The sequence below is a fragment of the Schistosoma haematobium genome, chromosome ZW (assembly GCF_000699445.3).
Source record: "Schistosoma haematobium chromosome ZW, whole genome shotgun sequence".
Classification (NCBI taxonomy): domain Eukaryota; kingdom Metazoa; phylum Platyhelminthes; class Trematoda; order Strigeidida; family Schistosomatidae; genus Schistosoma; species Schistosoma haematobium.
The window spans coordinates 78,309,897-78,322,682 of record NC_067195.1 but is presented as its reverse complement, the minus strand read 5'-3'; the positions used below and the strand labels follow the sequence as shown (position 1 = coordinate 78,322,682).

At 33.8% G+C, this 12,786-nt stretch overlaps 1 protein-coding gene across 1 annotated transcript in view; it reads right to left on the bottom strand.

Annotated features, from left to right (window-relative positions):
- Nucleotides 1-12,786, bottom strand: part of LAMC1_25 (Laminin subunit gamma-1) — a 109,460-nt gene that overhangs the window by 29,092 nt on the left and 67,582 nt on the right. Inside the window, exons 19-20 of the mRNA XM_051212376.1 lie at nucleotides 10,338-10,524; nucleotides 5,951-6,188 (exon numbers count right to left, since the gene is read on the bottom strand). Coding sequence (XP_051072557.1) covers nucleotides 5,951-6,188; nucleotides 10,338-10,524 — 425 coding nt within the window. The remainder of the gene's footprint in view (nucleotides 1-5,950; nucleotides 6,189-10,337; nucleotides 10,525-12,786) is intronic.

The window sequence follows — 12,786 nt, the reverse complement described above, 5'->3', positions numbered from 1 at the left end:
TCATCAACAAAAAAACATTCAGTATAAGGGCTGTGGAGATTATTAAGTTTTTGAATGAGATCATGAGCCGATTGATTTTAGACCACCGTTGGAAACCTGGAAGCACTCGACTCCCGTTCCGTCCTATTGTGCGACTCTTCAGAAGTGCGCATCCACGGTCCGGCTCGCGGGATTCGAACCCAGAGCTTTCAGTCCCGCGTGCGATCGCTTAACCTCTAGACCGCTGAGTCGGTCGGCATTCAACGGTGTTAATGTCTAACCTCAACCAATCCACGGAATTGTGCGACACGGATTAGCTCCACTGGTCACGGCTTCTCACTAGAACTCCGAGAATTCCCTCACGAAGCTAGTCACTAGTGAGCACATGTTAATTATCAGTATAGGGGTTGTGGAGATTATTAACTCTGATTGAGATCATGAACATTCTACGTGTTTTATTTCAATTCAGGATTACAACACTGAAATTATTCTAGTTTTGATCATCTAAAACAATACTGACTAGTTTTCAATTGTCACTCCAGACAGAAATGTACAATATATCACTAAGAATTATTTGAGTTTATTTTTCAAATCACCCTCTCTATTCTCTATTACAAAATTAAGGAACAATGTAAAATTAGAAACTGACAAACTATTGGCCCATTATGTATAGTAAAAAAAACAAAACAAATAAAGGTAGTTGCTTTACAGTAATCAGATCGAGTAATTTTCATCAAATTGGTTCTATGATTTCAGAAGTAAATACGTATTAGTATCAGAAAAGGTTTTGTGGATATTATAGTAATTTTTAATGATTGAAATCATGAGTTAATTAAAGTGAAACCAACATGGAAAACCTGGAAGCACTGGACGGCCATTTCCTCTTATTGTGGGACTCCTCACCAGTGCGCAACCACGATCCCACCTCGCGAGACTCAAACCCGATACCTATCAGTCTCTCTTACTCGCGCTTAACCTCTAGAACACGCATCCCAGATATCCTGGCATTATTGCTCAGTGCTACCAAAAGAACAGTGAATATTCTACTGAAAACCAGTTGACTACATACATTACTAAGATTGCTTTTAAATACAAAATAAGAATATAGAAAATGAATTACTATAATTAAATTATAATTTTTTCCGACATCCTAATGAACAAAATAATGAAATTCTGATATTCCAAGATTTAGTGTATGTTGTTTCATTAAAAAAATTAAGCAAGTATTCAAATGAAATAGACAAACGTTTCAATTGTCTGTTAAGATTCATGTTAATTGAATTCTGTTGTTTATTCATTTTCTGAAGAAACGACCTACACTTAACTTCAAAAGTGTACGAGTTTAATAACGAACAGATTTATGATTTGAATTACTTTTTTCTGGTTAGCGTTACGGAAATCACCAAACTGCATCATGAGGTAAGCCCTAACTTGGAATCCTGAAGGGAAGCCGAAAAGAGGAAGGTCAAAGAACACACTACGTCGGGAAATAAAAGCAGATATGGAAAAGATAAATAACAACTGGAAAGAGCTGGAAAGTATTGTTCAGGACAGGGTTGGATGGAGAGTGCTACTGGGTGGCCTATGCTCCTTCACGAGGAGTAACAGGCGTAGGTAAGTAACAAATAGATTGTTATCAGTATAAGGTTTTATGAAGAATAAAGAATTTTCATGTGCTTTGAGCCACTAACTGAACTTATCTAGACCACCAATGAGAATCTGATCGTACTGGACAGTTGTTCCATTCTAATATGGGATTCTTCAGAAGTACACATTCATGATCCTGAAATAGGGAATTGAACCCAAAACCTTCGGTCTCGTGTGCGAACGTCTAATCTCAAAACTTGGGGACTAGTGATACTAATATATGAATTCAATTAATTCATCATACTGTTCAATACACATACATTATCAGCTGTGAATAACTGTCTCATCAGAACTCCCGGATTTCGCTAATTGAAGCTAAACACTAGTGAGCATATAAAAATTATCCGTATAAGGTAGAATTTTCATACATTTTAAATCACAAAACCCGAATCCATTCGCTTCTTGGTTTCCAATGTTGACTTAACTAAGATCAAATCTATGAAAAAAGCCATTTATTTTATGATAATGAACAGTTCTAATAACATTCAATTTATTTGTAATTATCATTATGGGGTTGTGAATATTGTTAAATTTTTTGATTAAGATCATAAAGGTGTTCACTTGCGAGACCAACAATCCTGAGTTCAAATCTCACTTATATGATCGTGAATGAGCACTGTTGAAGAGTTTCATACTAGGACAAAACAGTTATTCAGTACTTCTAAACTTTCAATGATTGTCTAATATTAATCAATTCATGATCTCCATTAGAACTCTATTTGAAACTATGTGTAAAATACCATGAAACATTTCTTTAAAAAAAGCTTTTCAAAATATTGATTTCTTTCATAAATATTTTTTGATTTATCAAGCGGTAACCCTAATCAACTATCATAAGAGATAAAAAAAATGAAATCAAATAATATCTAGTCCATTTAAAGCAACAACTACAACAACAACAACAAAAAGGACACACGTTCATTTACACTTGTCAAATTTGTGTCTACCGCTCTGTTTAGTTGAAACACATTGCTTGTTTAGTTTTTATTTTAGTCATAAAAAGGGAATTTCAAAATAATATCTTGCTATTATTATCATTAATACTCCTTATTATTACTATTATTATTATTATTATTATTATTACTATTAGCGCTTGTTATAAACATATTCAATCATGTTACCCAAGTAACAAACGTATAATTATTGATAGAATATAGAAACAATTGAAAAAACGATTATTATTTTCAGTTTACCCTCATACACACACACACTTTGCCTCCGCCCCCCCCACATTGTTTTCACTTCTTTCTGTTTCGTAGAAAATTTGTGGCTGTTTGCGCGCACGTACGCATGTATGTGTGTGTATGTGCTAGACTGATCAATATTTTTTCAATGTTACATTCAAAGTACATAAATGTTAAATTATCGATTATGCGTATAACTTTAACAAATAATAATTATGATATTCAGATAGTTGATATGTAAAAAAAAATCGTGATTAAAGTCATATCTTACCGAGCCATAATGGTTAGCTTTAAGGTTAATAAATAATAAATACTTTTTCATGTTAAGTGATTGGAGCGAAACAACAGGAAACTCAGGAATTAAGTTTCATACTTATTGTTAAACATCAGCAAACTATGCCCAAAAACTTTGAAGGAATTGTTATTCCTTGAAGGATCCTAAATCACATTACCTAGTTCCTTAGTCTGAGATGTCATCATTGATATTAGCCATTTAGTGAATCACTCCACTTGGTAGAACTGTCAAATTTTTGCATGAAATGATAACTAAGTACTGGTCAATATCATATTTGTATAGTTCTTTAGTGGTGGTTTAATTCTATTGATCAATTGGTAACATCAAGTCAATTAAATTAGTAGTCACCTTCTAACTTATTCTATACACTTTAATTGGCTCTAGGGACTAGACAGACCACTACTCAATGGTCATGTAAATAAGTTTCTTTATAGTCTAAACATAAGTATACAAATTAGGTTACAGGAGAAAATTAGAGTGGATCAGTTGTTTTATATAGTTTTATTGTTACTAATGAAAACGTAAATATTATCTAAAAAGTGGACATGTTTCTATGTATGAACTAATCATCCATTGCTAAGCTTTTCAATTATGAGGAATAAAAAAACAACTTCTTCATTATCATTCCAAGGTAACTATTAAACCATATTCACTACTTTACTCCAGGATTTGACTTCAGGCTTTAAAAAATTTCCACAAAACCCCTTGAATAAATATTGATTGCATGTCAACTTTTGGATGAACTTATAGAGATTATTGTCGTATTTCACGAAGATTTGCGAAGATTACCAAGTAACGATTGATCGAAAGCCCATCAAAGACATTGGATAGTATCTATACATAGTATAATGGTTTTGAGAGGTAATTCTCGATGTCCTAGTGAGAAGTTTTGAAACTTAAAGTTCAACTATGTTAAGTGTGAGACTGTTACATACCAACAGCTTTGTGAGACGATTCAAGAATATCATAAATTACTTGATAATAAAAATGTAAACCATTAGATCCCAACTTAGTGGTCTGAATGCTAAGCACTGGCCGTAAGATATGAAGGTCCTGGACTCAATATATATATATATATATATATATATATATATATATATATATATATATATATATATATATATAGTGTCGTTGCTTTGTTAATCAATCACCCCAATAACCGTTATAATATAAATTTCAATGGTTTTTGAAATCAGAAGGCAATGAGAAGCGGCAACTAAAGTTTATTAGTGGATAGCACAGGCCACAAAGCTATAAGCACGTCAAGCGAATTGGGAGCGGAGAGGCGAATATATGTTTATGCGAGCAAATATATAGGCAAATTTATAGTCAAATTGCATAAGGGCACAGCAAGGCAAAGCAAAGACTAATAATAGGATTTGAGTACATATATACATAGAGAGAGAATGAATCATCGAGTGATAATTAAGCGATCAACATTTGAGCTAGAGTCTGTCATGTGATCTAGTGATCATGACGGTACAAAGAAATAGACGAATTGTTACTGTTCAAATAAAATTGTCTGTTAAGTAAGTGAATAAAAGGACTTAACCAAAATTAACCATAATCGAAATTGGTTGTAGGATAGTTGCTATTATTAACTAGTGTCATAGAAACTAAGCGATGAGTATGTAGAAGACATTATTATGTGAAAAATTATAGTTGAAATAATTTCATAAGTTGAAATTTAAATTAATTCGAACATTCCGTCTACTAATTTCGCCTGAACGTCTTCAGGATAATAATAATAATCAAAACCAAAATTGTCAGTGAATATTTAAACGTTATATATTTTTCCATAATTTTGATTTTGACTTACTACCTTGTAGAGTTTTCGATGGTGTTTTGTTCACTGAGCTGGAGAACAAAATTCCATCGAAATCATCCACCTGAGCTACAAATCTCCGTCACCTTTTACAGTTAATAATACTACAATTCTATCTTTAGAGTTGCCCCCTAATTATTAATATATTATTATTTATTCAAAGTGTATAACCGTATTTAATTGACATTTACAAATCTGATTTCATCTTCATATCGCTTTTAACTTTCTGATTGGGTGAAATTATAATTTATGGACGACATTGAGACTGTCTATCTAATAACTAGGATCAAATGATTTTGAGTTGATGGTTAAGGATTAGGAATTAGATTTAGGCTATAATGCCAAAACTCTATTTAATCAAATAGATGAGTGAATTTCGCGTCAAAATCCAAGACCTGTTATCTTATACTTGATTAGTTCGTCCATAAATTATAGTTTCGCCCTTGATTGTGACTCAACCAACCTCTTAACACTGAAAGCTCCTTGAATATTGATTTAAACACTGAATATGTTATCTAGAATGACAGTGAAAAGTTTGTAATTACACTGTCTCGTATAGAGAACATAAAGCTATCAAAACATGTTATTATTTTTGTTTAATAGATCGTCATATTTGCTAAATCAGTGTAAATACAATGATAATCTACCTCAAGTAAACAACATTATAGAATTATCTTTAATTCTCTCTTTTTTTAAATGATTTGTTGAAATTAAACATTAACATCGTTTGATACTGGCTCAATGGTCTAAATGTTAAGTCTTCGTGTGCGAGATTGATCGGTCCTGGTTTTTTTAATCTTGTGAAGTGGGACGAAACGACCGTCCAGTGTTTCCAGGTTTTCCATGGTGGTCTAGCTTCAACTGACTCATGATTTCAATCTGTGAAAATTTCTAAAAATCTCCACAAACCCCTTCTGATAATTTCTTTCTATTTAAAAGAAGACATTATACTTTAAACAGTATTATCTTACAATAGTAATAATAATAATAATAATAATGATAATAATAATGATGATATACCTTCAAGTTTTTGTAACCATATTCTACCATTGTCAACCATTGTCCAACTCATATTGATTGCATTCATAACACGTTCTAATAAATTATTGATTTCATTAAATTTTAATTCAATTAATTTCGCTTCATTTTCTTGTTTATTTAATGTATCGATTAATTGATTATTTATTTGTTGTAATTGAATTAATTGATTATTTAATTCATTTTCAATATTGAATAAACGATTTTGTAATTGTTTTGACTATTTATTAATAATAAAATATTATTCGTATGAATAAAGGAATAGTGGGGAATTGAGGATAGGAAAGAGAAAAAAAGAAAAGAAAAAAACGAGGTAGATGAGTTGATTGAGAGAAATTTATCACAAAAAAAGAAAAGAAAAATGCAATTTAGTAAAAGAAGATACCGAATTCAAAGACTGATGTGTTGATATTATATTGTCTACTTACTTACTTACTTAATTACACCCGTTACCTCTCGTAGAGGAGTATAGACCATCCATCAGCATTCTTCACTTAACTCTGTCCTTGACAATCCTTTCCAATTTTTTCTAGTTGCTATTCATCTTTTTGATATCTGATTCTGATTCCCGATGCAATGTGTTTCTTAGTCTTCTTCTTTTTTGTTTCTTTTCGGGATTATAAGTTAGCGCTTGCTTCGTGATGCACTTTGATGATTTCCATAATATATATTCTACCCACCTCCATCGTGTTTTCCTAATTTTTTCTTCAGTTAGATGATGGTTTGTTCTTTTCCATAAAAGACTGTGACTAATGGTATCCGGTCAATGGATGTTGAGTATCTTGCGTAGACAGCTATTTATAAATACTTGTACCTTCTTGGTGGTTGTTGTTGTGGTTCTCCAAGTTTCAGCTCCATACAGTAGAACTGTCTTGATGTCCATAATGAAGATTGTGACATTGATATTGGTTGAAAGTTGTTTTGAGTTCCATATGTTCTTCAACTGTAGGAATGCGACCCTTGCTTTGCCAATCCTCGCCTTTACGTCTGCATCTGAACCTCCTTGTTCATCGATGATGCTTCCCAGGTATGTGAAGGGTTCTACATCTTCCAGAGTTTTGCCAACAAGTGTGATTGGATTGCTGTTTTCTGCTTTGAATTTGAGAACCTTGGTTTTCACTTTGTGTATGCTGAGGCCTACTAATGAAGAGACTGCTGCTAAACTGGTTGTCTTTATCTGCATTTCTTTGTGTGTATGCGATAGGAGGGCTAGGACATCTGAGAAGTCAAAACCGTCTAATTGATTCTGAGCTGTCCATTGTATTCCGTGTTTTCCCTCAGATGTTGAGGTCTTCATAATCCAGTCGACCACCAGAAGAAAGAGGAAGGGAAGGAGTAGACAGCCTTGTCTGACTCCGGTCCTTACTTGGAATGCATCTGTCAGCTGTCCTTCATGCACGACCTTGCACTGTAGTCCGTCGTATTAGTCCCGGATAATATTGACAATCTTCTCAGGAACTCCGTAATGTCGAAGAAGTTTCCATAATGTCCTCCTATCTACACTGCCGAATGTCTTTTCATAATCAATGAAGTTGATGTATAGTGATGAGTTCCACTCAACTGATTGTTCGACGATGATCCGTAGTGTTGCAGTTTGGTCTGTGCACGACCGATCCTTACGGAATCCAGCTTGTTGATCTCGAAGTTGGGCGTCTACTGCATCCTTCATCCGGTTCAGCAACAATCTGTTGAAGACTTTCCCTGGTATTGACAGTAGTGTAATGCCTCTTTAGTTTTCACATTTGCTCAGATCTCCTTTCTTTGGAATCTTGACGAGGTGTCCTTCTTTCCAGTCCATCGGCACTTGTTCCTCCTCTCAAATCTTCTGGAATAGAAGGTGGAGCATGTTCGTAGTTACTTCGAGGTCTGACTTCAGTGCTTCAGCTGGTATATTGTCAGGTCCTGCTGGTTTCCAACTCTTGATTTGTCTGATGGTCATTCTGATTTCCTCGGTTGTTGGTGGATTGACATCTACAGGAATGTCTGTGTGTGCTGCTTCGATGTCCCGTGGATTCAGTCGAGCTGGTCTATTCAAGAGTTTCTCAAAGTACTCTATACATCTGTTCATCTGTTCCCGAATTTCAGTGATTCTCCTGGCTTCTTTGTCCTTGACCGATCTATCTGGTTTACTATATCTCCCTGATAGTTTTATCGTTGTATCATAAAGCTGTTTCATATTTCCTTCTCTTGCAGCTGTTTCCGCCGTCGTTGCTAGTTCTTCCACGTATTTCTGCTTGTCGGCTTTAATGCTCTTCTTCACTTGCTTGTTTGCTACTGTGTACTGTTCAGTGTTTCTATAGAGATCCATTCCTTATGATGATGCTTCTTGAGGCCCGAAACCTCTTGACACGTTGAAGTTAATGCTTCTTTGATGCCTTTCCAGTTGTCCTCCATAGTAGTTTCTTCTTCCTTCAGTAGATCTTGTAAGGTTTGGAACCTGTCACATATATCTACCTTAAAACTAATATTCACATAGAATCTCAATTATTTGTTATAAATCCTACACTTGAATTAAGCAACATTTAAAATAAGCTACAAGTTAGTTAGTTATTCGACATAATTAGCTTGAAATGAAAGTGAAATACGAAAATTGTAATTTCCACACATGAAAAAAAGAGGAAAAAAACTACTTCAATGCATTCAATATTAATAGGAAAGTATGTCCGAATTCGAGTTTATTTAAACATTATTATTTATTATTGCCTATATTTTCTAGCCTATATCTACGCCTTAGCAACAAATATATATATATATATATATATATATATATATATATATATATATATCCGCATGTGACTGATATGTCTGAATGCGTGGGTTGTCTGTCTGAGTGAGTACACATTTGTCTATTGACAAAATGATCGACAATTTTTTTTGTTACTCAGACAAAAAAATCTTGTCTAGATTTACAGTGAGTAGTTGTATTGTCTCTGTTAGATTTATTCGTTTTTCCTAAGTATGTTTTTTATTCATAATTTTATTACAACAAGAATTATTAGTCCAGTGTATTTCTTTAATCTGATAGAAGAAAACTTGTACTATAACAAAATTGAATTAATTTGCTCAAAGATGGATAATGGCTAACAGTGGAATTCAGGAAGCGAGTTTCGTCCTATTTGGGACTCGTCAGCTGGATGTACATGCATCCCAGAGTTGATGTTCACTCTGGCACTCGAATCCAGTACCATTTGCTTCAAACACTATCTCTGCTTGAAAAGCTTGTAACTTAAGGCTATATAGAGGCAATCCGCACAGAATGCACATATACCAACAACAGACTGATCAATTACAGTCCTAAATAACAATGGGACAATACAAGTAAAACAACATCAAGTGAATTTGAATTAATTTATTGTTAATAAATCTATTCACACAATGATTAATGTTGAAAGGAAAATGTGGATTGCCGGTTAGATTCACAATTATAAGATATCTGATTACTAATAGATGTTGTTCTTTAACAAATTAATCTTAATATTAAAACGTTAATCATATTCTAATTTGTTCGACTTAAAATATTTTTTAGTGGTGTCGTGATTTCTTTCTGATTTGATAATGTTATCAATGAGGTTATTGATGGATTTACCACTTTAGTAGCCATATAGCTGACTGTAGGTAAATCATATGTTGGTTGTCATCGAAATATACATGTTGCCAACCCTTGTATATTTTTATCGACTTCATCCGCATTATTGAAAAATGCAATAAGTCAAATACGAAAATAAATTTTGAATATGTATATTTCATATACTCAGTGATCCAGACAGACAATCAGAGAAACGAAGTGGAACGAAACGAAACGAAACGATACGAAATGACGTGAAGAGGAGAAGGTGAGTAAGCCAACTCACTTTCATTAAGCGTCATTCAACATTTATACTTAGACAAAAATAAATTACAGGCACGTGATGAATAGGGCAAGCAATTAATACACATACGATCATATAAAAACAGTCAGGGCTAATAAGGAATTAAGTGACATGGCCAAAATGTGAATTGATTCGAATGAGTAAATTGGTCTGTCTAGCATCTAGAATAACCTATGTGGATTTGACATAGTACCAGCCACTACAATTTCTATAAGACCAATATTTTAAAGAAATCGCAAATTGCATTAATTTAACGTCATTGATTATAAACCAACTCCTCCAGTAGTCCCTCCGGAGGCTAATGCCGGTCCCAAGCCCGGATAAAGTAGGAGGGTTAGGCATAGGGTTAGCGACCCTATCCCTATGATAGAAGTATAGATAGTCATTCTTTGAAAGAGATAAGAAATAATAAAGATACCACAAAATGTGTGTAATAAACTGACAATGTATGTTTTTTTCATTTATTAGTAATAATCACAATAAAAAAAGTTTTAATTTACCATTTGTTTTGCTTCATTCCATGTAATCGCCACACTGTCTAATTGACGTAATTGTGTCATAATATCTGGTAGACGATCAATATTAGTATTAGTTAAATAAATTTGATCACGCAATTTTTGCATTAGATCTTTTAATCCTTCAATACGACTGCTTAATAAAATACTGTTTTGTTCAATTTCATCAGATCTATACATATATGTTGAATAAATGAGAGAGATGATGTGAGAGAGGAAGAAGAGAAACGATTGTTATTTAATGGTTTGAATAGACTTTATCTTTTTGATGATCATTAGTACATTAATACTACGGTATTGTGAGATGGTGGAGAAGATTTGTAGCTTAGGTGGATGAGTCTGGTGGAGTTTTGTTCTCTGAGCTGGATGGTTTGGTCGTGGAGCAACAAACCAAGAGCTCACAAAATCAACTGCGTACATACTTTGTTCAAGAGGGCGAGGACACACTGCAGCACACTGGCAGCACGAAAAAATAAAGAGAAATACCTGGACATATTTCAAAAGAACGGCTACCCAATCAACTTCATCAAAAAATACCAACCGCACACAGCATCCGAACCCAAATCAAGCAAAGAAATAAACAAAAGGATCACCCTACCATACATACAAGGAATATCAGAAACCGCAACGAAACTGCTGAAAACCTTCGGGATAGGTGTGGCACACAAACCGACAAAATCACTACAATCAATCCTATGCAAACCAAAGGATGAAATAACAAGGGAAAACAAATCAAACATCATCTAAAACATAAACTGTGCCAACTGCGAAAAACACTACATCGGATAAAGCGGACTCCCCCTCCCCCTTCGCCTACACGAACATCAATTAGCAGTCAAACGCCATGATATCTCCTCACTCATATCAATACACACGGACAACTGCGGCCACTTATTCGATTGGAAAAATGTAGAGATCTTAGAAAGAGGAAACTCCAAAAACACCAGAGAATTTTTAGAAGCCTGGCACTCAGATCAATCAGCAATCAACAAGCATATTGAAATCAATCCAATTTACCAACCAATCAGGAAAATCATGCACAAATATAGGAACAAAAATCAAACCAATGGGAGACACAACCAAAACAAAGAAGTAAACAATGATAAATTTAAGGTCAATAAGAACCAATCAACGTCGAGGTGTACAGAACAAGCTGTGAAATGCATTTAGAGAAACTCGAACACTTCACTTCTATCTGAAGTTTGTGCTGATGATGTCGTTCAGAAGAATGATAAAAGCTCCACGACCAATCCATCCAGCTCAGAGAACAAAACTCCACCAGATCCGTGAAAGTTATTAATAAAATCAGTATTTCGTATTGAGTTTGTATTTTTATGAATAAAATAGTATGATGGCATATCGATAACCTCGGGATTCGACTGTTTGATGTTGATTACTATCTGGATGATGGGAAGGATTCTACGCTTACTATATTGTGCTGTACGATTAAACAATCGATCTAAAAGAATACGAATACTGTCTGGATTTTTGTAAAAAATTCTGGATGATGGTTCTGAAGAACATAAAGTGTATCATATATTTTACGTAATTACTTCATTCTATATCTCATAGTGAATAGCCATACTTTGTTAACAATAAAAAATATGTTTCTGGGCTATAAGAAGTAGAGAATGACGTCAAACAGCAGAATACAAATGTGTTGTGTAATGAATATAATTACCCTACTGAAATTCTTTAAATATCCACAACATACAATAGATTCAAAACAATCCAAGGGAAAACGTAACTGATACAATGCAGCATGATTTAATAGACAACTACTGATCAGTCCAATAATTATTATGGAGCGGTCAATCGTCCACAAATCATCTTTTTTTAACTAGGTAAATTCTATCCTTCCTATAAACTTTTACTCTATCGCCATTCCATTGAAAAATTGGCAATATTCAATCCTTTGAACGTTTACTGTAGACTATGTACTGAAGCTTTTGTTGTACAAATTTTGTACTACAATTCTGAGACCCAATGGAACATATATATATAGTTCGTCCTGAAAATTAATATACAAAACTTAAGTTTAGTGATTCACTGAAACTTCTTGAGGGAATTGTTTGAGTTGTGACCAAATAGGGCTAATCCTTGTCAGGTAGAGACAAGTATCTACTTCAGTATAATGAAAAATAGTCATGCAATTTCATGGATTGATTGACGACCTAAGTATAGTAATATTTATTTGATACAATTGAGAAAGTTGTGTTTTAATATCAGAAGGGGTTTTGTGGATATTATAGTAATTTCAATAGTTGAGATCATGAGTCAATTGAAGCTAGACCACCATGGAAAACTTAGAAGCACTCGACTCCCGTTTTGTCCTATTGTGGAACTTCTCAAAGCTTAACCACTAATTAGTTAACTAAAAGATCCAATACTCTTACCACGTGTTATGTAGTCATCCTGTTTCGATTTATGTAAT